Source organism: Impatiens glandulifera, chromosome 4, assembly GCF_907164915.1.
Source record: "Impatiens glandulifera chromosome 4, dImpGla2.1, whole genome shotgun sequence".
NCBI lineage: Eukaryota > Viridiplantae > Streptophyta > Magnoliopsida > Ericales > Balsaminaceae > Impatiens > Impatiens glandulifera.
The window spans coordinates 52,504,767-52,527,765 of NC_061865.1; the positions used below are offsets into that span (position 1 = coordinate 52,504,767).

The 22,999-nt window shown below is 32.4% G+C and overlaps 3 protein-coding genes across 3 annotated transcripts; all 3 read right to left on the minus strand.

The window, feature by feature from the left end:
- Positions 1-3,534: 3,534 nt before the first annotated feature.
- Positions 3,535-3,975, minus strand: LOC124935359. Its single transcript, XM_047475795.1, has one exon. The coding sequence runs from the start codon at positions 3,973-3,975 to the stop codon at positions 3,535-3,537; it is 441 nt and encodes a 146-aa protein (XP_047331751.1).
- A 1,010-nt stretch (positions 3,976-4,985) lies between these two features.
- On the minus strand, positions 4,986-12,216 carry LOC124933648 (vacuolar-sorting protein BRO1-like). The gene is made up of 8 exons (XM_047474082.1): positions 11,204-12,216; positions 10,169-11,122; positions 9,945-10,034; positions 6,880-6,948; positions 6,666-6,806; positions 6,075-6,123; positions 5,851-5,954; positions 4,986-5,761 (listed from the first exon to the last, which is right to left on the minus strand). The coding sequence occupies exons 1-8, from the start codon at positions 11,891-11,893 to the stop codon at positions 5,261-5,263; spliced, it is 2,598 nt and encodes an 865-aa protein (XP_047330038.1). The 5' UTR covers positions 11,894-12,216; the 3' UTR covers positions 4,986-5,260.
- A 3,104-nt stretch (positions 12,217-15,320) lies between these two features.
- On the minus strand, positions 15,321-17,827 carry LOC124935360 (fruit protein pKIWI502-like; the record flags this gene model as incomplete). Its single annotated transcript, XM_047475796.1, has 5 exons — positions 15,321-15,633; positions 15,718-15,798; positions 15,896-15,994; positions 16,912-17,011; positions 17,232-17,827. Coding segments are annotated over 5 exons (939 nt in total), but the record flags the coding sequence as incomplete, so codon positions are not given.
- Positions 17,828-22,999: the final 5,172 nt, after the last annotated feature.

The following is a 22,999-nucleotide window of genomic DNA, read 5'->3' on the forward strand; positions in this document are numbered from 1 at the left end:
TAGACTTCTCTATAATAATCAAACACAATCATAAATATTTGAACATGAAACACAATATAAATTTTTAAAATACAACACAAAATTGATTATATTAGTTAGAAGTTAAGATTAGTGGGTTAAAAACAAAATAATATAACAAACTAGTTAGTGTTAAAACCGAAAGTTATAAAATTAACTTTCGGTTTTGCGAAGGTTTTAAATATACCTCTCGGTCTAGACCTTGATCAGAAGTTTTTGGGAATTCTTAAAACCGAAGGTTTATTTGAAAACCTTCGGTTTTTACCCTTCCCCATACTTAGAAAAAAAATAGGTTTTTTCAACACATGGGTAAAACCGAAGGTTTATTTGAAAACCTTCGGTTTTTACCCTTCCCCATACTTAGAAAAAAAATAGGTTTTTTCAACACATGGGTAAAACCGAAGGTTTATTTAAAAACCTTCGGTTTTTACCCTTCCCCATACTTAGAAAAAAATCAGATTTTTTTAATGAGGAGTCAAAACCGAAGGTTTATTTGAAAACCCTCGGTTTTTACCCTTCCCCATACTTAGAAAAAAATTAGATTTTTTCAAACAGGGGTCAAAACCGAAGGTTTTCAAATAAACCTTCGGTTTTTACCCTTCCTCATACTTAGAAAAAAATCAGATTTTTTCAAACAAGGGTCAAAACGAAGGTTTTCAAATAAACCCTCGGTTTTTACCCTTCCCCATACTTAGAAAAAAATCAGATTTTTTCAAACAGGGGTCAAAACCGAAGGTTTTCAAATAAACCTTCGGTTTTTACCCTTCCCCATACTTAGAAAAAAATCAGATTTTTTCAAACAGGGGTCAAAACCGAAGGTTTTCAAATAAACCTTCGGTTTTTACCCTTCCCCATACTTAGAAAAAAATCAGATTTTTTTAATGAGGGGTCAAAACCGAAGGTTTATTTGAAAACCTTCGGTTTTTACCCTTCCCCATACTTAGAAAAAAATCAGATTTTTTCAAATAGGGGTCAAAACCGAAGGTTTATGTGAAAACCCTCGGTTTTTACCCTTCCCCATACTTAGAAAAAAATTAGATTTTTTTAAAGAGGGGTCAAAACCGAAGGTTTTCAAATAAACCTTCGGTTTTTACCCTTCCCCATACTTAGAAAAAATTCAGATTTTTTTAATGAGGGGTCAAAACCGAAGGTTTATTTGAAAACCTTCGGTTTTTACCTCAAGTTTTTAAAAAAAATGGGTCAAAACCGAAGGTTTTCAAATAAACATTCGGTTTTGGCGATGCGGTTTTTTTTTAAAAAAAAGGTGAAAAGTCAACAAAAACATAATTATTTAAAACATATTAAACCAAACAAACATAATAACAATAATTCATAAATATTAAAACATAATTGTCATAAACCCATAATAAATCTAGAAATTAATTATTAGATGGGGTGGAAGGAGGGGGTGGTTGATTCAGTCGACTCCTCAACAAGACAAGTTCCTGTTCAAGATTCTCTAATCTCTGAGACATTTCGGCCCGGTCCGCTTTGATTTCACTGAGCAAACGACCTCTTTCGGCATCCCTTAATCGGATTTGTTCCATTTCCAGCGTCATCTTTCTGACCTCTTCCTCACGTGCCGCAATTTCTGATTGTGTTATCAGATTCTGGTAACACGGATGCAGTTTCTCCGGTGTACGCCGAAGTCTCTTCCATGTCGAATCACCCATATCCTAAATGCATTTCAGATATATGTATATATATATATTAATCAAACAAAATAACGTAAACTAACATAAATTTAGATCTATAATATATATATATATATATATAAACTTAAGAAATCTAAATCTTATAATAAACAAAACAAAAAAAAACAAATGAAACAAATTACCTGAAGAGAGGAGAAGAACCCGCGGCTTGGAGGAGGCAGGCGGCGGCGGCGGAAGAGAGAGAAAGGAGAAATGAGCGGAATGAAAAAGAGAAGGGTTAGGGTTTGTATTTATAGAGGTTGAGGCCGAAGGTTTTCATAAAACTTTCGGTTTTGATATTAGTCAAAACCGAGGGTTTATTAAAAAACCTTCGGAAAAAACAAATTCAAAAATTAGAATTTTTTTTATTGAGCAAAACCGAAGGTTCTTTGTAAAACTTTCGGAAATGAAATTTTCAAAAAAGGAAAACCCGAAAGGTCTTTGAATAACCTTCGTAATTAAAAACCAAGGGATTTCAAAACCGAAGGTTTTTACAAAAACCTTCGCAATTAACCCACATCCAACACTTAGAATTTTTTTGGGTTTTTTGGGAAGGTAAAAACCGAAAGTTCTTTGTAGAACTTTCGGTAATAATGAATAAACCCGAAGGTTTTACACCCCTCTCGGAATCTATTTTTAATCCCGAAGGATTTGTTCCTCTCGGGAGTATTTAGGAGAGGTTTACAAAACCTTCAGGGAAAAACCGTCGGTAAAGGCCCTTTTTTTACCAGTGTTTGATGTAACACGCTTTTTATTGAGGCAAGGATTACCTTTTCGAGGATATGATGAGTCAGGTAGTTCATCAAATAAAGGAAATTTTCTTGAATTGATTGATTGATATAGTCAACGTAATGAAGATATTTGTCTTCTTTTGTACCGACTCATGGACAAGAATAATTTAGTAATTGTGCTTATTAGTATTTTTATGTAATTATCGAGTAAAATTTTAATTAAAAAATGCATTTATTTGATAGCCAAAAAATGCTACGTTATTAGGTTATTAGGTATTTGGCCCCCCCGAGAAAATATTTCTGGGTCCGCCACTGCACCTAGGGATAAATGATTTAGTTCGTTTGATTTTTTCACCGAAAAAATCATTATAATAGTTGGTGTCGATTTATCAAAATCTTCATCTGTCGGATGATAATTAAACGTTGATTTGATTAGGTCAGTTAAAAAATCGATTCGATTAATACTTTATCCGTTTAATCATACTTTATCCGTTTTAATCATTGACAAGATAATAAATATATAATATAATATAATAATTTAAATAATGAAAAAAATCGTAAATATATATATATATATATATAATTTAATAAACTAAAAAAACTAATTGAGAATTTTTTTTTATATAAAATTATAATTAATAAAACAGTTATTAACTTAAAAGAAAATATATTAAAATATTAATTAAATTAAAATGAATTAAAAAAACAAAAATATACAAAATAATAAATGTGTGTCAAGATTGAAATCGATTCAGCTTCATATAAGAAATTAAGAATCGATCAGAACTTTGTAATTATTTTGGTTTTTTTTATTCGAGTTAGCATTTTTTTTTAGTTTTACACCCCTAATTCCACCCTGGAGAAGTTAGGTAGGGGATCAACTTACTTGATCTGGAGAATATTTTCACTATAGGATTATGAAAGTGAATTTTTTCAATCTTTATTACTTTTGCATTAGGTAAAAATTAATTAGGGGATCATTTAATTTCATTTGAAAAAAGAATATTCATTATATGAAATTAATATATCTAAAATAGTACATTCCTCTTTTAATTACCCTTAAAAAAACTACACAAAAAAATTAACCTAAATCAAATATCCTCTTCTGTAATTATTTCCAACATGGGTTTTCTAGACTTACCCATAATAGCCACCTTATACTTAAACTCCGGCACCGGAAACCCCTGGCCGCCGTCCAAACTCAGCCTAGGCTCCGATGACTGTCCGCTCCGAACCTTGAAGAGAACTTCCATGTCTTCTGTCGTGACCATCGAACACGCTCTTCTCATCGGAAACATTATGTAGATGTGCCCCAATTGCAAGTCCTCGTCGGCCGGGAGAGGCTGAAACCTCCGGCCTATTGTCAAAGGGCCGGCGTTAACCAAGAAGAAATTGGGAAAGTCAACCATGAGCTCTGCCGCCTTTACGAGGTGGCGAAACTGACTTGTTTCTCCGGTGGGAAGGATTACTTGGGTGGATTTTGGTATCTTGATTCGTGAAGAGATGGAAATGCATGAGATATAGTTACCCATGTTTGTTTGGAGAGAAAGAAAATTATTAGTTTTGGGGATTGTAATTAAGAGAATTTTAGTGTTTCTAGTTTTTAATTTTATACAAGAGAAAGAGGGATTGAGGGGGAAGTGGAGGAGAGAAAATGGGAGAAATGTGATACCATAAACATTGGCTAGTGTCTAAATGTTTAATACTTGTTTGGAAACAATTGTGATTGATTAATATTATTTATAAATTTATAACGTTAGAAACTAGCATGGCACACCCAAATAGTCATGACTTCCATATTCGTTCAAAACGTTGTGACAATTAGTCTCTTAAGAACTACCTCTCACTTTTTATTAAATATATTGCTTTAATATTAATTTAAATAAAATAATGGTGTAAAACATACTTTAATTAAGTTATATATTTATAATTTTAGGCAGTTGTTTGTCTCCTTTTGATTATTTTATGATTTCTTTGTCATATTTATGTCTGTTTGTAACTTATAAATTTATGCTGATTTGGTTAAGTACATCTTAAGTAATAGAAACTAGTAAAAAAAAATTAAAAATAAAAGTCTCTAGAGAAGAGGACAACTTTTGAATTGTTTTTCTCGATAATTGTATTCTCTATCACAATTTCATCTCGAATACTATAAACACAATTAAATATATAAAATTATTTTTTATATTTTATAAGAATTTTAAATTTATTATAATATATTAAATATCTTTTTTATAATTTATTATATAATTATTTTTTAGAGAATATAGTCTCTCAAAATTGAACGAGAAAATAGTAACAAAAATCTCTCCCTCTCACAAATACACACAAAATTAGAAAAATAAAAAATAATAACACCAACAAAGTTTAATTCATAAGTCATTTATATGTATTAACATACTATTTAACCTGTTGAACTATGTCATTTTTTTTAAAATAATACAAATTTATTATATTTAACTAATATAGCATGCATGAAATATAATTAAGTTGTAAAAGATTTATTAAGAAATTGAAAGACAATTCTATTAATATTAGAGTCACAGTATGCTAAACTTTATTAGTACAAACTTGAATATTTTCAAATAATATTTATTTGACCATTGGCAGTAGGAGAACTTGAACACTATCTGAGCCATATTCATTACAGAAAAACACACTGAGCCAAATTCATAATAAATGAATAAATAAAAAAAGTACTATAGACATTATCACAATCCAAATGTTGGATTGGGAACATTATATATATTGGAGAAACAAAAAACAGCAAAAATGGAGAGCAAACTTTCAGAAGTTGGATGAATGAACATTATTATATTACCTATAATAACCTCCTTGGTGTGGAGGAGGGGTAGGGTAAGGTGATGGAAGAGAACCTGGTTGCTGAGCAGCAGGAGGAGGAGTAGGGGCATTATAGTAATTGCCTCTCCACCCGGGATATGCTGGTTGCCCATACTCATGGCTCGCTGCCGGCTGCTGCTGCTGAGTGTAAGGATGACCGCCGGCTGGCGGATATTGATAAGGAGGTTGAGGCTGTGGTGGGCCCCCGTAAGTGGGAGGGTGATGATGTCCATAGCCAGAACTTGGCTGTGGTGGCTGCTGCTGCTCGGGATGCTGTTGATAGTATGATGATGGTCTTGCAGTTTGATGAGGAGATTGCCCAACAGGGGTGTAGTTGTAATTATTACTGCTATTGTTCTTGTCCTGGAAACTGAAACCCCCAATTTGTCTTTGTACTTCGTCGATCATTTCTCTGCATTGGATATTTCTAGTCATCGCAAAATCACTGCACTGCTGTTTCACGTTAGTGATTGCTTCCTGGTAATAAAAGTATATGTGTTAGAAATTTGGGGTGGTTCAGATCTAGAAACAAATAATATTATTATGTTTCCTAAAAGGGTTCGTGCCTGAAGAGTAACATAGAATTTCAGCCCCTCGTTGATATTTTCTTTAATCTCGCGGTATTTTGCAATGGCAGCCTCGATCTTCTTGTAGCTCTTCTCTCGTGATGCTGAGAATTTTCCAAAATAAATAAAATAACCAATGTTTCAGATTTTGACAAAGATATGTTAACAAAACCAACAATGAAGTAAAGAAAATACCAATTGAAATTCAATTACTAACTACTTACCCTTGTAATCTTCAAGGTTAAACATAGCAGCAAATTGATCATTCTGGGCCTATATTGGACAAAGGAAGAAATAATATTACAAAACAGGATAATCCTATTTTATAAAAAGACTTAATAACTATAAATAGAAACCTATTCCCTTCGTCTAATCATCATTATTTTGGTATTATTATTTTTTGTTTTGTCAAAAAATACAATGATATAAATCATGATCACAAAATAATCTGAATCATCATCAAGAAGATAATCTTTATACCAAATGAAGTAAAAAATACTATAATCTGGATCGTCGTCAAGAAAATAATGTTTATACTAAATTAAGCAAAAATATAATACTATAATATATATCATTAAAAATAATTCATTTATTGTGACAAACAACAGTTCACGAATAGCCTTACTTTGTCCCCAAAAACATATAAAATAAATATCCAAAGGGAGGAATAATTTAAGTTAATGAGGTTGATTATTTAGCATGTGAGATAAGCACATCTATTAACAGAGCCAAACTATCTTGAAGCAACTCATAAAATGAGAATATACAATTACACAAAAGAAGTATTTTAGACATTAAAAAGAAGAAACAAGAACCTGAATCTGCCGCAATAGTTGGTCCTGTGTCTCAATATTTTGGGCAATTTCGTTGCAAATTGGATCATACTTTGCTATCTCCTTTCTGAAAAGATCCTCATGCGATCCATTTGAGGACATCAACTTGGGCAATATATCATCCTGAAGGCCAAGAGCATGTGATCAATCAATGATAGCCAGAAGAAGATGATGATGAATATTATCAGTGTATTACCTTCCTCTTCATCTCTTTAAGCATGTCTTCAAGCCCTGCGCGTTGTGTACCAAGACCCTCGAGTTGTCTCTGCAGTCAAAAGGGAAAATAGTCAAAAGGCTAATTGGATGTGCATATATAATCTCATTATCTTTAAGTGACAAAAAAAAAGAGAGGGGAAAAAGTGATCTTTACCCTAAAGGAGAAGATCACAGTTCAAGTTAGGAAGGCTAAAAATGTTTTTTCCCACTATTTCCTCAAATATAAAAGTAACGTGTTAACAACTTTGAAACACATCTAGGTGAGAATGATGTGGTTGAGGAAAGGGAAGACTCGGATTCAAGTAGGGTTTCACTTGAGAATTGGGAGGAAAAGCTTATTGTGAAAGCCTGACCTTATCCCATACTGATGTTTTGTCTCACTCGCTGGTACAGAGGACTTGGAGAATGTGGGTGAAGCTATGAGATACCTACGCTATTAAGAATCGGATAAAAAATAAGAAATGAAGGTGAAAAAAAGGAGATGGTGAAATTGGAAAGAGAAGCATCACATCCCTTCTAGGATAAACTACAATGCTAGGAAATGAGTGTTTGTTTAGATCTTGAGACTCTTCTCCCTCTTTTGTTGTGTTAGTGTTTTGAGCATCTTTTTGGGCTTCGTTGATGAAGTCATAATGTCTTTATAAATCCCTTTCTTCTTTGAACTATGACTACATATGTAATGACTGTATCAACTTGGCTTTATTTCTACAACAGGAGATGTGACATTCATTGACTATGGTTTCAATGAAATTTTCATTTTTTCAAACAAAAAAGGATTTTGAAACTCAATGGGCCTATTTGCTACTACATTTTATAATCCGGATCATGATCTGAAAAAGGTTACATTTTGTTATGTTTGCCAAAATTCTATAAAATAATTTGGATCACAATCCAGAAAAAGAATAAGATGATGACTTTTATACCAAATGAAGCTAAAACGCACTATAATTTGGATCATCATCTAGAGAAAACAATCTTATAGCCAACAGAAAAAAAAAAATCACTTCATTTTTTAACATTGGCAATTTTTGAATGAGACCTTGATTGATTGTGACAAAATACCAGTTTTCAAATAGGCTCAAGGTTCTCATATGGATCATTAAAACAGTGAAAACAGCAAGATCCCTGAGTTTAGCAAATCATAATCGTTCTGTTCCTATAATTGTAAATAAGCAATAAGATGTAATTATTTATGGGTTAGGCAAGACATTTGATGCCACCTTACATGACAAGTTCCAAGGAAATTAAGCTCTAGAACATGATATACTGAGATTCTAGAGGACCAAGAAGTCAGCAAAACTACAAGGTTGATAAATTTATTAGGAAATTGGCGATTGAATCAATAGATCTTCTCTCATGGCACTTCTCATTTAATCTATCCTTCCCAATATATGAGATCTCAATTTATAAGTTCATTTGGATCATTTCAGAACCCTTAAAAAAATATCTCTAAATTATTTTCAAGAAAAATAATATTTCCAAATTACTCTTGTACTTTTTACCTTTTCAACAATATATATATATGAGTGTGTGTGTATGTATATCTTTCATCAATCCCAATACTAATCATTGTCATTAAAAACAACATTCATTTAGGGCTATTTTGGTCCAAAATATTCCATACTTTCCTTCTTTAAAACTCACCCAAATACAAACAGGAATAATTGGTTTTGTTCTATAGTATAATATTGCATCGACTCATATATTGTGATTTTGATTTACAAATTATGCAAAAGAATGTGTTAAGACACTAAAGAACCAGTATTGAAGATGAAGACACGTCATAAAAGGTTGAATTCCATGCTGCTACTTGTGTCAACGCAGGTAAAATTTCAGTGCAGTTATCCTTGAAGATAATATTTTCTCTTACTTTTCTTTTTTTGTGAAAAGTATTTGATCTTATATATATCATTGATTTTACACGAAAATTCTCAACCATCCAGGCTAGTTTGCATCAGTTCAGATGTAAATACAGTTTCGGATAATGATATCCCAAAATCATTTAGAGGGTTGATTGTTTTGGATTCAGTTATTTGCTTATGTGAACTTATGATTAAGAGATATTAAAGAAAATGTGTTCTCATTCAGAATTTTGTTAAAGCATTCGGCTTAGAGGATAACCGCAATCAAGGTAAATCAGCCAAAAGCATCAGAACTTCCTTCCTTAGGAAATTCTTAATGGAGGAACAAAAAAGGAAGCAAGGAGAAGAAGGTGAGATAATCCAAACTGAGAAGGGAAAAATAGGTGGAATATGGGATTAACTATTATGATCAAAGAAAGAAAGAGAGCGTCAAAGAATTTGACGAGCAGAGGGAGTTAGTCGTCAATTTCTGCAGGTACGATAGCATAAATATGAGTGGTGCGTGTTTTGAGGCATCTGGTCCCGACGATGAAGAATCATATTCATGATTTGTTCAGATAATGATGAGTTCTTGTGTCAGATGTTTTGTTGTGCATACCCATGGCTGGAGACCCATTTGGATTGTATTTTTGCTTTCTTTTTCATTGGTTTCGCATTCTCTTATTCACTTCTTGTAGCCGGTTACTTCACATGTCGGATCTACGATAGATGCCACATTTGCATTTATCGTAGATCGACATATTTATTCAATCGGACAATCCGAAGTTCATTAAGTCACTTTTCCAAAAAAAAATATATTGATCTGTTTTAAAAAAGTCATAGTTATACTTATGGGTGATTTGGACCATCAACTAATGGAATATTAGTTATTTATTTTGAATTTAGGAAGTTTGGACGACCCCCAACAGTCATAACCCCCACTTTAACTTAAGACATTTTTAGTGGGAATCGAATCTGAGACATTTGATTTCTTAGACAAGATTCTTGCCACTTGAGCTACCCTTATAGGTTCCTAATGGATTATTAGTGGTTAACCATAAGAGGTAAAAAAGATAACCATGATATAGAAATTGTGTAAAAGAACATAATAAATCATCTAACAAGCCAAGCTAAGTTATTAAGGAATGAATGATTAATACCATGCATTTTACGAATTAAAATAAATGGAGTATATGGAACTTACCAAGCTCTGTTTCAAGGCCCCAACAATAGCATCTTCATTTGCATCTAGTGACATCATGGGCTTCGACAAAGTAGGGAGGGCAGATTCTATCTGGAAATGTCAAATTAGACATGCAAGTATGATTTATCTTCACTATCAGCATGCAATACATTTACAAAGGCTTGCAAATTGAGTTGAAGGTCAGGGTTTCTTTCACTTATGCAGAAAAATGCAAATTTACTTACCGGATGATTATTAAGGATCGACATCAGAGGTAAATGTTCTCGAACTGATCGCTCTATGCGGGTATCACTTTCTGCAGCTTGCTTCAGATTTCCAGCAAATCTATTTAGTCTGTCCTGCAAATTCTTTGTAAGTGTACTCGACTGAGGTCTAGTCCATCGTGTTCCAAATTGGCTTCTAAACTGTGCATCTTCTGCAGCTTCTTTCTGTAGTAGTTCTTCAGTCTGCACCAACAACTCCTGATTTACTCTCCTTAAATCTCTAAACTGCTGTAGCTCAGACTCCAATCCGGCTGGACCCCCACTTATCTGAACAGCCTCCACATCTTCTTTAAGAGCTATTGGAACACTACTATGTCCTTCCAAAGCAAGGATTGAATCAGGCAAGTCCATTTCCTTCAGCTTCACGCGGGTTAGCTCACTCCCTTGTTGCAATTTCTCAGCTTGTGTTCTAATAACATCGTCAACCATTTGACTATATCTCGATAGAATCTTTGTACTATTTTCGGGAATAAGAGAAGCAAACATCTTGTCTTTGCTTGGATCCAATACCTCATGCATTGGCAGAGGCTTCACCAAAGAGATTGCAGGTAAAGGTGACAAAGAACTGGCGGCTGGAACTCTCATAAGGTAAACTCTCTCGTTTTCCTTCATTGCCCTTTCCAGATTCCGATTCAAATTTGTTTCCAATTTAGTAATTGCTTCTAAGAGCTGCTGTGCAGCACCTTTGGTTGATGATTTCTTTGACTCTGATAATGTACTAATCCCGCTCTTCAACCTAGCAATTTCCTCGGCTATCTCTTCTTTCTCGTGCAACTCTAAACCATATCTATAACAAGCTTCTGCATAAAATAAAGCAGCTTTTAACTGAATATGAGAGATCCAAGTCTTGTCGAAATGTTGATTTAGGGGAGCAACATTAAGGGCTCCCAGAGCTTCTTCATAGTATATTCCAACCTATAAAATCAAATAACTAGGACATCACCTTCAAATAACAAATAATCAAACTCAAATTAGCGAAAAGAAGGCACAACTGACCTGTCTCGAGATTTTAGCACAGACCCCTGGTGTACTTCCCTTAGCAATCGTATTTTCAAAAACACATTCCTGTGCTTGAGCCAACATTAGCCTCTCCAGCATCCCTGCACACTCCAATGAAATATCCACCGTTGTTGAACTACCAATCGACGCCTTGGACGACTCGTTATCCCTCAAGAAGGCGAATGCTCCCGCTGCAGCAATAAACGCGTGTGATGCCTGCCGCCTCCCTTCAATAGATGATCGATCGTAAGTTAACGCAGTCTGACTCTGCACTGCTCCAAGATTAAACAGCACAGAAGCCTTCTCAAGATGGATATTCTGCTGCGACGCCTTCTGTTTACTCTTAAACGCATCATACCATGTGAAATTAATAGCGTTGACATGATCCTTATCAGGAGAGATCGGGAATCTCGACTCGACAGCACAGAGAGCCCTGTAGTAACCCTGGAGAATGTCACGGCGAGAGGAAAGAGAGTCACCTGCAACGCCGATGCCTCGTTCGAGATCGGTTCGCATCTGCTTTAGGGTTTGGAGATCATCCTCAACGTTCTGAGCATCGCGGTCGGAGTAATTGAAGACGATGTAGTTTCTTAGTGGACGGTACAGATCTAACTGTACTGTCTTCTTCTCGTAGATTGCGAGCATGATGTTTACTGTCGTCGTTGACGACGACGACGGAGCTGCCATTACTGATAAATTGAGGTGTGATGAATGAGGAAAACAGTGATGAAGAGAATTGATTGATCGTTTTCAACTTCTCTATCTAAATTATTGTTTCTTCGATAGTAAGGAAGAAAGGTTCAGCGGATGGAAGAAGGAGACAATGACGGATAATTTGACTTTCTTACCCTACCATTTCCTTTGAACTGTTAATCTCTCTTTGGATCTTCTCGGTTGACCTGCGGTTGCCTAGCTACATGAATTCATCAACATTCAAAGCTTCGTTTTGTAATCAATGGAGTCAATTCCAAGAGAGAGATGACGAATCAGAAAATAAAGCTGCAGAAATTCATTGCTTCTTCTTCTTCACAGTAATTGTGGCTTTCTTGCAATTGTTAAATTTTGTAACTGGATGTAGTTATAAACAAAAATGGGTTGGATTTAACAGAAAATTTCACGAAATAACCATCGCAATAAATTATATTTCAAAATATTCTAACGATCTAGTCGCGTAACGCGAAGGATAGAATCGTCACGTAAAAAGAAAGTAAAAGGAAAGCATGTGAAATTACTCCGCGATCGTCACGCGAAGAGCACGATTATTCTGAACTTTTCGCGTGTGTTTTCTTCGCAAGACAATCCAGCATTACGCATTACGCATTACGCAACGAGAATAATTTCGTCCGAATATTTTAAAATAGTCATTTGCGCAAAGAACGGGCTCATTTAGTAACCTTTTTGGTCATTTTGTCAAATTTTCTGAATTTAACTAATCAATTATTATTTCAATTTTAATCTCATCAATTAATTAAAATATTAAATTACATTATATAACCAAATTATTAAAATAATTCATAAATTATTTCAATAATTCTAATTTCTTTTTTTTTTACTTGGAGCTTATTTAAAGAGGGAAATTTGATGAGACGATCTAAAGATCAATTTATTTGACTTTGGTGAGTACATAAAATAAATGTGCTAGTGACACTTTTTTTTTTATGAAAATGCCCCGTTGCTAGACGCAACCGACGCAACCAGATGCCGTGTGAAAATTTTATTTTATTTTTTTTGGAAAAAAAATAATAAAAAATTCGTCTCGCGATTGAGGACGTCTCTCGACAGAGACAAAATCGTCCAAAAAAAGAAAAATATGTCACCAACTCTTTTTATTTTAAACGACAGTCAAAAAGTCAAATAAGTGAATTATTAGGTCATTCCATCAAATTTCTCCTGAGTTATTTTCAGACTTTTTTTAATTATTTGTTCAATTGTTAAAAAAAAATTAAGTAAGTTAATTAAGTTTTTAATTTATTAATTTATTAAATTATTATAATATTATAATATTTAAATTTTATAAAAATAAAATATTATAGTTTTACCGAATTCTTAAATAGGGACTCTTAACCTTGAGATTTCAGATTTTTTTTTTTAATTCACAATTTGAGGCTCCATTCTTAAAATTATAATATATCGAGATTTTGTGTAAATGATTTAAAAAATCGTTAACTTATTATTTACGTGTCATTTATAAATAAATAAAATATTTATATCATTCATAATTAAGGGTTTTAACTACAAAATTAAAAAAAAAATCAGTTGTCAAAATTTATGATTAGCTGAAATTGGATAATTAAATTAATTATATGAATTTATTTATTTATTTATAAATGTCACTTTGATAATAAGTTAAAGTCGTTTAAATGTTAATCGAAACATTGTTCTGTATGGTTTTAATAATAAGTCCCAAATTTTAAGATTTAAAAGATACCCTAGCTTTTGTTAAACTCATGGAGTCCAATTTGATAATTTAATATGGTTATATATGGATTTATGTTTTAGTAAAAAATATAGTATGAACAATACAAAATTGTGAAAGACCAGTTTTTTATTTAAACAGAAAAGACACAATTGTATTCATGGTTTGGTTTGATCTCCCCCTAATATCTATATTGAAGAACATATAATCTCTGCATATAAAATAAATGAGATAAATATTTGATTTTTATTTCCAAATATAGTTATACTTAATTATTAAATTTTGTTTGAAAATAATATTAAATATTTTTTATATTGATCTAATTATTTTTAAGAATATATATTATCAAATAAATGTTAAATATATATATATAAAGGATGTTTTTATTAGTTTAATTCGGTTATTGAGATAAAAAGAATTATACTCAAACCTATTATGTCAATTTGTGAAAATTTCAAACCGTATCTAATAGTAATTCTAGTTGATATCAATTTCTAATCGATTAATTTGTTTGATTATGTCAGTTTAATTAATTTATAGTATTTTTTTTAAGCATTATAATTATATTCTGTTTATAGCTAAACTATTTTCTTATGAACGTGATGGGCTCAAATATAATTATATATATATTATTTTATTTTGTATAAATATTAAGAAAAAAAGTTTTAAAGTAGTTCAAAATCTTAAATATAATATATATATATATATATATATATATATATATATATATATATATATTAAAACATTTTTTTGGGAAAATATATATTAAAAGATTGTCATACTATGTGTAAGCAGATTTTTTATTTTTTATTTGTAAAGTGGATGTTTAAGCAAAATTGAAAGTAACACTTATTTATTCTTCCCAATATTCTTATATCTATATTATTGGTATTATATAGTGTGGCACATGTTCTCGATTGATAGAGTGAGTCGTGTTGGACCAGATGACATTGTCTAGTTATAACAATTGTGTCAAATATTAAATTATATTTTAACAGTATTTTTAATTTATTTAAATATATAGATTTAAGTAAAATGTTAAAAAAATTGTAGAAAAGGTAAAGAGAAAAAAAGAATTATATATATAACAAGTTTTAAACAAAGAAACAAGAAGAGTAGAAGTATGGACATTATGGATGACAATTATATCTGGAAGAGTTAGGAGCAGTTTTCTTTTCGATTTAACCGGTAATTTATTGAGAATGGTATTTGTATTTCTTCAGGCATCTGGATTTTTTTTCGAAAATTAATAAACATAACTAAATATATAACGTTACAAATATATTTATTTATCTGTCATGTTTTATAAGAGTTTTAAATTTATTTCTATACGTAATATGATATAACAGTATCACATAAGAATCTCCGAAACCAAACGAGACAGAAATTGTAATAAAAAAAATTCAAAGTTAAATAAGAGGAGAATGATAAATGTATCTCCACCCATTTTCATCTCTAGCAGTAAGAGATGAATTTATTTATTATTGAAAAGTGGAACCATTATTCAATAATTTGTAATAAAGTATTGCCTTGACCTTGGTAATGTTTTTTCACATAATATTATAAATTTTGAAAGAAAGAAGATATCAACATAGAAAATTACATGTAACCATTGTTGGTATAATTGATTAAGATTTAACTCTTGTTTTATCCCTATGGAATTTATTTATAAAATGATACAAATCATTTAAAAAAGACTCACAAAAATACTAGAAAGAACCTCACCATCCTAATTAGCATCTAGCAATTCAGGAGACATATACATTATGCAAAACCCCAAAATCAAAGGTTGAATCTGCAATAAATACAAAACTTTTTGAGGATTATTTGCAACTCATAATTTTTACTATGAGATCGATCACTCCCATGTGGAAATGAATCAAATACTATTATTATATCTTCTACTAATGAACATCAATATATAATCTCGACCCCTCCAAGATATTTGTCAGAAATTCTTCAATATCTTCGAAGTTGAAACCCCGTCTGCTACCAATAGAGATGTTACTTCCTGCAAACATCATCACGAAAAAAACATTTGTAGCTACAACTCGCACCAAGAAACAAATTTCCTCGCATTTGAACAAACACAGACCTGAGCCATCTGCCTAAAACCACACAGAACAGCTCCGGTCCCTTGAGGGTTATAGATCCTTTTGGCTCGAGCAAAAGCAGCCTGAGAAAACAATTACTAGTTAAAACTTAAAACAACTTAGTTTCTTTTAGAATATCAATGAAGGTTTAATTGGGTTGAGTTGGATTGGGTTGCCTACTTGTACATAGCCGCGTTCACCTGACCAATTATCATCATCCGGTTGTGACAAAACTGGCACTATCTTTACACCTGAGGATTCCCAATCTTTGAATCTATCCTATTTAGAGAAATGACAAGAAAAATCAAATGAATAAATAAATTAACTTACCCTGATTGATGTGAGTTATTTGAGATTAACTCCAAATAACCCACTAATGAACAATCTACTAATCAATCGGATCATTTAAACCATCATCCAAAATACCCAGTTACCCACTATTTTGTTTTTACCTAATCTTCAATGACCTACATCAAACAAGATTCTTTGAAAAATAATCATACTTAAGAACAAATGCTAAGATCAAAGGAAAACCATGATAAGCACCTAATTTTCAATGACCTACATCAAACAAGATTATTTGAAAAATAATCATACTTAAGAACAAATGCTAAGATCAAAGGAAAACCATGATAAGCACCTAATTTTCAATGACCTACATCGAACAAGATTATTTGAAAAATAATCATATTTAAGAACAAAATGCTAAGATCAAAGGAAAACCTGATAAGCACCTAATTTTCAATGACCTACATCGAACAAGATTATTTGAAAAATAATCATACTTAAGAACAAAATGCTAAGATCAAAGGAAAACCTGATAAGCACCTAATTTTCAATGACCTACATCAACCAAGATTATTTGAAAAATAACCACAATAAGAAACAAAATGCTAAGATCAAAGGAAAACCTGATAAGCACCTAATTTTCAAAGACCTACGTCAAACAAGATTATTTGAAAAATAACCACACTTAAGAAACAAAATGATAAGATCAAAGGAAAACCTGATAAGCACCTAGTTTTCAATGACCTACATCGAACAAGATTATTTGAAAAACAACCATACTTAAGAACAAAAATGCTAAGATCAAAGGAAAACCTGATAAGCACCTAATTTTCAATGACCTACATCGAATAAGATTATTTGAAAAATAATCATACTTAAGAAACAAAATGCTAAGATCAAAGGAAAACCTGATAAGCCATCCTCTGCAAGTTTCTAGCACCATAGTAGAGCCTCACATCGGGTCTTCTAATTGCGTCGAATCCTGACTCAATCAATGACCGAATTGGACTGCCAACAAACAGAACAATCGAATTGGACAACTAATAATACAAACAATGTATAGCAATTTGTTCATTGTTTTTTCAGAAGTGAATATCTTTCTGAAGAGTTTATCAGCAGTAGATAGAATAAAGGAAAAATGCATCCTTTATAGTCTCATTACTTCAAAACAGATCCAATCAAACTAAATTCACATAATCTCAGCTTTCTGTTTACATAATATGCTAACCTGATTCCAGAACCGGTAGCAAATATTAAAACAGATGGGTATTCATCAGATGGCATTATCTGATCAATATCAAATCCTCTACCCATAGCTTGAGTTAATTCAACAACATCCCCTTTCCTAAGCCTACAAAGAAGCTCCGCCGTTGATCCAGGTATAGACTTGACAAGAAATTCAAATTCTCCTCTCGCCTCCGCCAGCTTCGGTGGAGAAGCGATGGCGAGAAATGATGGTTTAGCGATGTCAGGGAGCCTAACCTGGAGATATTGACCGGGTCGTGTGTGGGATGAGATTATGTCAAACGAATCGGACACGTCGATTGTGATGTGGAAGAGAGATTCGGCGGCGGGGTAAACGCCGATGAGGGGCGCGGATGTCCAGTAGGTGATGTCTTCGCGGACGGCGGCGGCGGCGGCGGCGATGGAAAAGAAGCGGCGGCGATTAGGATTTAGGTGGCGAAGAATGGCCATGGGAACGGATTTGAAGATCGCATGGGGGATGAAGGATGGAAGAGAGAAGTAGAGGTCATTGTAATTTTGGGAAGAGAGAAAATATAAAAAGGGCGGCTGCCTGATTCTATAGAACGCCGCCGCCAGATGTAAGATTAATATTTAGAAAATAATATTGGAGTTTAAATTTCATATAAAATAAAATCTAAGAAAAATAATTAGAGTGAATAATAATAAAAAAATTTTAAATTTTGCCTCAAAAATTAAAGAAAAATATAATAGAGATAGATCAATAAAAAAAAATTTAACAACAAATAACCACAAAGTAAATTCTACAACTTCAATATTTCATATTGAAGTTCAATCAAAAAATTGGTTTAAGTCTCTGTCGAGCTCTGTTAGGAAATCGATTCTACCATCACAATTAAACGTTTCAATTACATACTTGATTTTTATATTCACACTTTTCTCTCTATTTATAGAAGCAACTTGTTTCAACTCCGTTAAAAACTTAAGCCTTCAGACGCTTCCTCACTGTTTGATCGTGCACTTTCATCGAGATCATGACATATGTAGGATTGAACTTGCACACTTCATTTAAACTGGGCATGAACCATCAACTCAATATATATAATAATCTTCACATTGGATTGACGGGTCGTTCTCTCGTTCTAGTGGAATTGAATATGTTCATCACTTCATTGTTTGAAGCCTTCATTGCACTACGTCTCTTGAACTCTAAGCAAATCCATCTGTTCTAGCTCGATATCGAACTGAGTTACCAACGAGAGCATGATTCAAATGGTTTTGTATTTGACAATTGGTGAGAATATCTCATTATAGTTCACTCATTCTTTTTGGGAGAACCACTTAAAAACTAATTTGATTTGTACTTGACCCTTTCCTGAAACGAAATACTTTCCTTGATATTATATATCCATTTGCACTTGATCACATATTGTTTGATGGACTTAGAATAATCTCCCAAGTTGAATTCTTATAAAGATAATTTATTTCTTCTTTCATAGCTTCCATCCACTTTGATCTATCACTAAAACTCAAAACCGCTTTGAAATATTTTGGCTCAGTTTTGTCTGACTCAACTACTGTCATAAACGCATATGCCAACATATCAGTATAAGCCGAGAACCCATATCTCTGGATGGGTTTTGGTTGTCTCATTTCCCTATCCCTAGTAAGTTGATAACTAGCTTTCAACTTATCTATAAATTCATCATCTTGTGCCACAAAAAGTTCAACATTTGTACCAATAAACTCTTCATGATTATCAACAACCATTTCAGTGTCTTGGTCTGAAACTAATGGCTTCACCTAACCATGATCCTTTGTATTACTCTCCATTTGACCAATACCACTAACTTTCTGAAACATTAATGTAATTTAATATGCATATGTCTCCTTCTCATTTATACTTGAGTGTCCATGATTAGTACTAGAGTACTTGTGAGAGAGACACACAAACTCTTCTTCATTGAACAGTACATCTCTGTTGATTATAGTTTTAAAACACTAGACTGTCTCAACCACATCCTATAACATTTCACTTCTTGAGTATACCCAAGGAACACACATTTCACATTTCTTGGCTCTAACTTGTCTTCTTTATGATGAGCAAAGGCTGTGAATTCAAATGGTTTAAGATGAGACAAATTCAGAGCTTTACTAGTCCACATTTATTCATGAGTTTTGAACTCAACTATTGTCAATGGACATCGATTCACCAAATATGTTGTTGTCATTATAGTTTCACATTAGAAGGACTTGGACAAACCTGTCCCAAAAAGCATGCATCGAGACTTATCCATCAAAGTTTGATTCATGCGCTAAGTAACTCCGTTTTGCTGGGATGTGATTTGAAATGTTCTATGTCTCTGAACCCCTAGCTCACGATACTGACTATCGAACACTTTGTTATAAAACTCTAACCCATTATTTGTTCTATGGGTCTTTAATTTTCTATTTATTAGATTCTCAACCAAAGTTTGTCATGCTTTGAACTTTTCAAATGCATCACTTTTGTGTTTCAAAAGATAAACTCATACTTTATGAGAGTAATTATCTACGATTGACAAAAAAGTACAAGTTACCTTCATGCGTAAATGTTTTTTTTAAACCCCATAGGTTTGAATGGACACGCCCTTGGACTTATGAACCCCGGTCTTAATTTTTTGCCGATATTGCTTTCCTAACACGCAATGTTCGCAAAACTTTAGACCCTTCTATCTGAGCCTAATATATTTTTGTCACTGAGAATCCACATACAATTTTCATTGATGTGACCGAGCCTTCGATGCCACATTGTGGCCTTTTTGTCTTCATCTGAAACTACTACCAATCAACTGATACAAACCTTCTTGCTTGATGCCTTGAATTACTAACTTTTTTTTTTCATAATCTTTATCTTCTTGGACACTATCTGATTTGTATACCCAAAGTTATCAAGAACCCCGAGATAGATGAGGTTTCGTGACAACTAAGGCACAAACTTCACTTGTTTCAGGACCCTCAAAATATCATCGAACATTTTTATGCTGACATCTTCAATACCTTCTACTTGACATGCATTGTTATTTTTCATCAACACCTTACAACCACTCAAATTCTGAAAATTAAAAATCTAATCTTTTCTGTACGTCACGTGGAAAGTACAACTGGAATCAAGAATCCAATCCCTTCAAGCATTTCCATTGACTCCATTAGGAGCTCTCCACTATCATAGTCATCACCATAATTCACATATTCTATAGTCTCCACTTTTCTTTTATTATCTCTCAGCCAAATATAGTAGTGATTTCGAAGATGACCAATTTTACCACAATTATAACACTTTTTTGTTTCTGTGGATTCTAATTGTGATATTTTGCTTTTATTTTCTTTCGAATTGTTGTTGGTGTGAGGTTTCTTTTTTAGAAGTTTTTCCCTTTGGCCATTAATTCTCACCATTCGAGCTCGCTTTCTTGTTTGTTCTTAATTCCAACTCTCTCAACTTCAATGCCGAAATCACCTCTTCAAGAGTGATACTTGTTCGTCCATACTTGATTGCATTACGAACTTCCTTGTAGGATTCAGAAAAAGAGTTGAGGATGATTATTGTCTGGTTTCATTGCTCATTGATTCGTTCTCGTCTGAGTTTCCAACTTGATATAGAGTTTCAAGAACTCATCAAGATTCTGAGTAAGAGTCTTTCCTTGAACAACCTATCTTTCAAGTAAATCATTGTCGTTATTGATAATTTTTCGTTGCTAAAGGGTAATAGCGATAGTAAACTTGGTTTATTTTCTTTATTTACTTGATATTATTATCATGCTAGCCTGGATAAATTTTGTGAAAAAAATTTAACCCGAGTAGATTTCAAATCTTGGCTCCGCCCTTGAATTGTCAGTGTTGAGATGTCTTGAGTTAATGATGCAATGAAAGAGAATATTGAACAAAAGAAAATATATCTTTTTGGTGTGTAATCTTGATTTAAGGAAATAAGATTAACACAAAAGGAAATGTGATCTTTTGTTATGGTAATATAACTAGAAAAGTATTGTGATAGTATTTTGGAAATTATTTGTCAAAATATTGTGTTGACCTAGTTGAAGACTATTTAAAGGTGCAGTCGGGTACTTTAGAAAGTTGAAGTCTTTGCCTTGAGATTTGAGAGCATCGTTTCCAGTCCCAGTTCTGTATCTATTAGGGTTTCAAGGAGTCGAGTGTTATATAAACTCGTGTCATAACCCTAGTCAGTACTTTTGTAATCTTTGTTCCGATATCCTAATAAGATTCTCTCTTTATGGTGGACGTAGCCAAGTTTTATCTTGGTGAACCACGTTAAAATATGTGCCGTTCTTTATTGTTTACGTCATCTACGCGTTCCGTTACAATCGTCAGTCTTCATGCTTGAGATTAGTTGCCACTGAAATTCCTAATGTGCAAATTTCTTTGTTGATCTCTTGCTTGTTTTTTTGTTGAACTTTGTCAACTTTATCTCTACTTATGTCTGATCTGAACTCTTCCTTCTCTGTATCACTAACCAGCGTTGAAGACATTTCCAAGATTCCTCAAGATTGATATAAATTTTGCTCAAACCGAGCTCTAATACCACTATAGGGGAATTCCTCTTTGATATATCAAAAAACTAAGAAATTTAACAACAAGCAACCACAAAGAAAATTCAACCACACAAGATTTGATATCGGAGTTCGACCCAAAAATTGGTCTCCGTCTCCATCGAGCTCTGTTAGAAATTCGATTTCACTATCACAATCAAACATTTCAATTACACACTTGATCTTTATATATCATTCACACTTTTCTCTCTGTCTATAGAAGCAACTTGTCCCAACTCCCTTAAAAACTTGAGCTTTCAGACGCTTTCTCACCGTTTGATCGTGCACTTCCACCGAGATCATGACATGTGTAAGATTGAGTTTGGACAGTTCATTTAAACTGGATATGACTCATCAACTCAATATCAACAACATTAGTCTACTAATAAATAATTATCTGTTTAGAGACAATTTTAAAATATGTACACTAACATAATAATAATAATGGAATTAAAATAAATAAAATCTATATATTTTTTTTTTAATTTTCAAACTTCATTTTAAAAACATAATAATGTTTTATTTGATTTATTCAATATATAATAAGAGAAAAGAGAAATAAATTTTGTTGATCTTTATTCTTAGTTAAGTCCTAATTATCAGCATTCAATATCATTTGGAAATTTTGTAGACCTACAATATCTTAAAATATATACATAAATTAAATATATAATTAAATATTTAAATAAATAAGTGATTAAATAGTTAAAATGATTAATAAAAAGATATTAGATTTTGGGATAAATCCTGAAAAAGACCTTAATAACCACTTCATCAAACGGGCCTAAAAAACGAACCAATTTAAAGCAAATAAAAAATTAACCTAATTTACCTAACTGAAATTGAAACCATTGAAGTGAACCCAATAGATTTGTTGATATGTTTTGTCACGGTTGAACGGTTTTATCCATCATGGTTAAAATTAAAAAATATATAAAGTAGGCTTGCAAGTAATATTCTATATTGATAGTTTAGTCTAAATCGATTTATATTCAATTTATTATTATTATTATTAATGTAATTCTAATTTTTTTTTTATTCTTTTAAAACAAATTTGATGTATACTTGTAATATTAATATATTTTTTGGAAAATCAATAAAATTTATATCCTAATAAAAATATCGAAAAAATCATATTTGATTATTATTAAAATTGACCAAATTGTACTTCATAAGTAAAAAAAACACGGAACTAAGAGCTTTTTAC

What these genes read in the sequence shown, in the direction of transcription:
- LOC124933648 (XM_047474082.1), bottom strand. Translation starts at nt 11,893, where the DNA reads ATGGCAGCTCCGTCGTCGTCGTCAACGACGACAGTAAACATCATGCTC. An exon ending in GTGCTAAAATCTCGAGACAG is followed by an intron (nt 11,123 to 11,203) that starts GTCAGTTGTGCC and finishes TTGATTTTATAG; the next exon opens with GTTGGAATATACTATGAAGA. An exon ending in GGGCCTTGAAACAGAGCTTG is followed by an intron (nt 6,949 to 9,944) that starts GTAAGTTCCATA and finishes TTTTGACTGCAG; the next exon opens with AGACAACTCGAGGGTCTTGG.
- LOC124935359 (XM_047475795.1), bottom strand. Translation starts at nt 3,975, where the DNA reads ATGGGTAACTATATCTCATGCATTTCCATCTCTTCACGAATCAAGATA.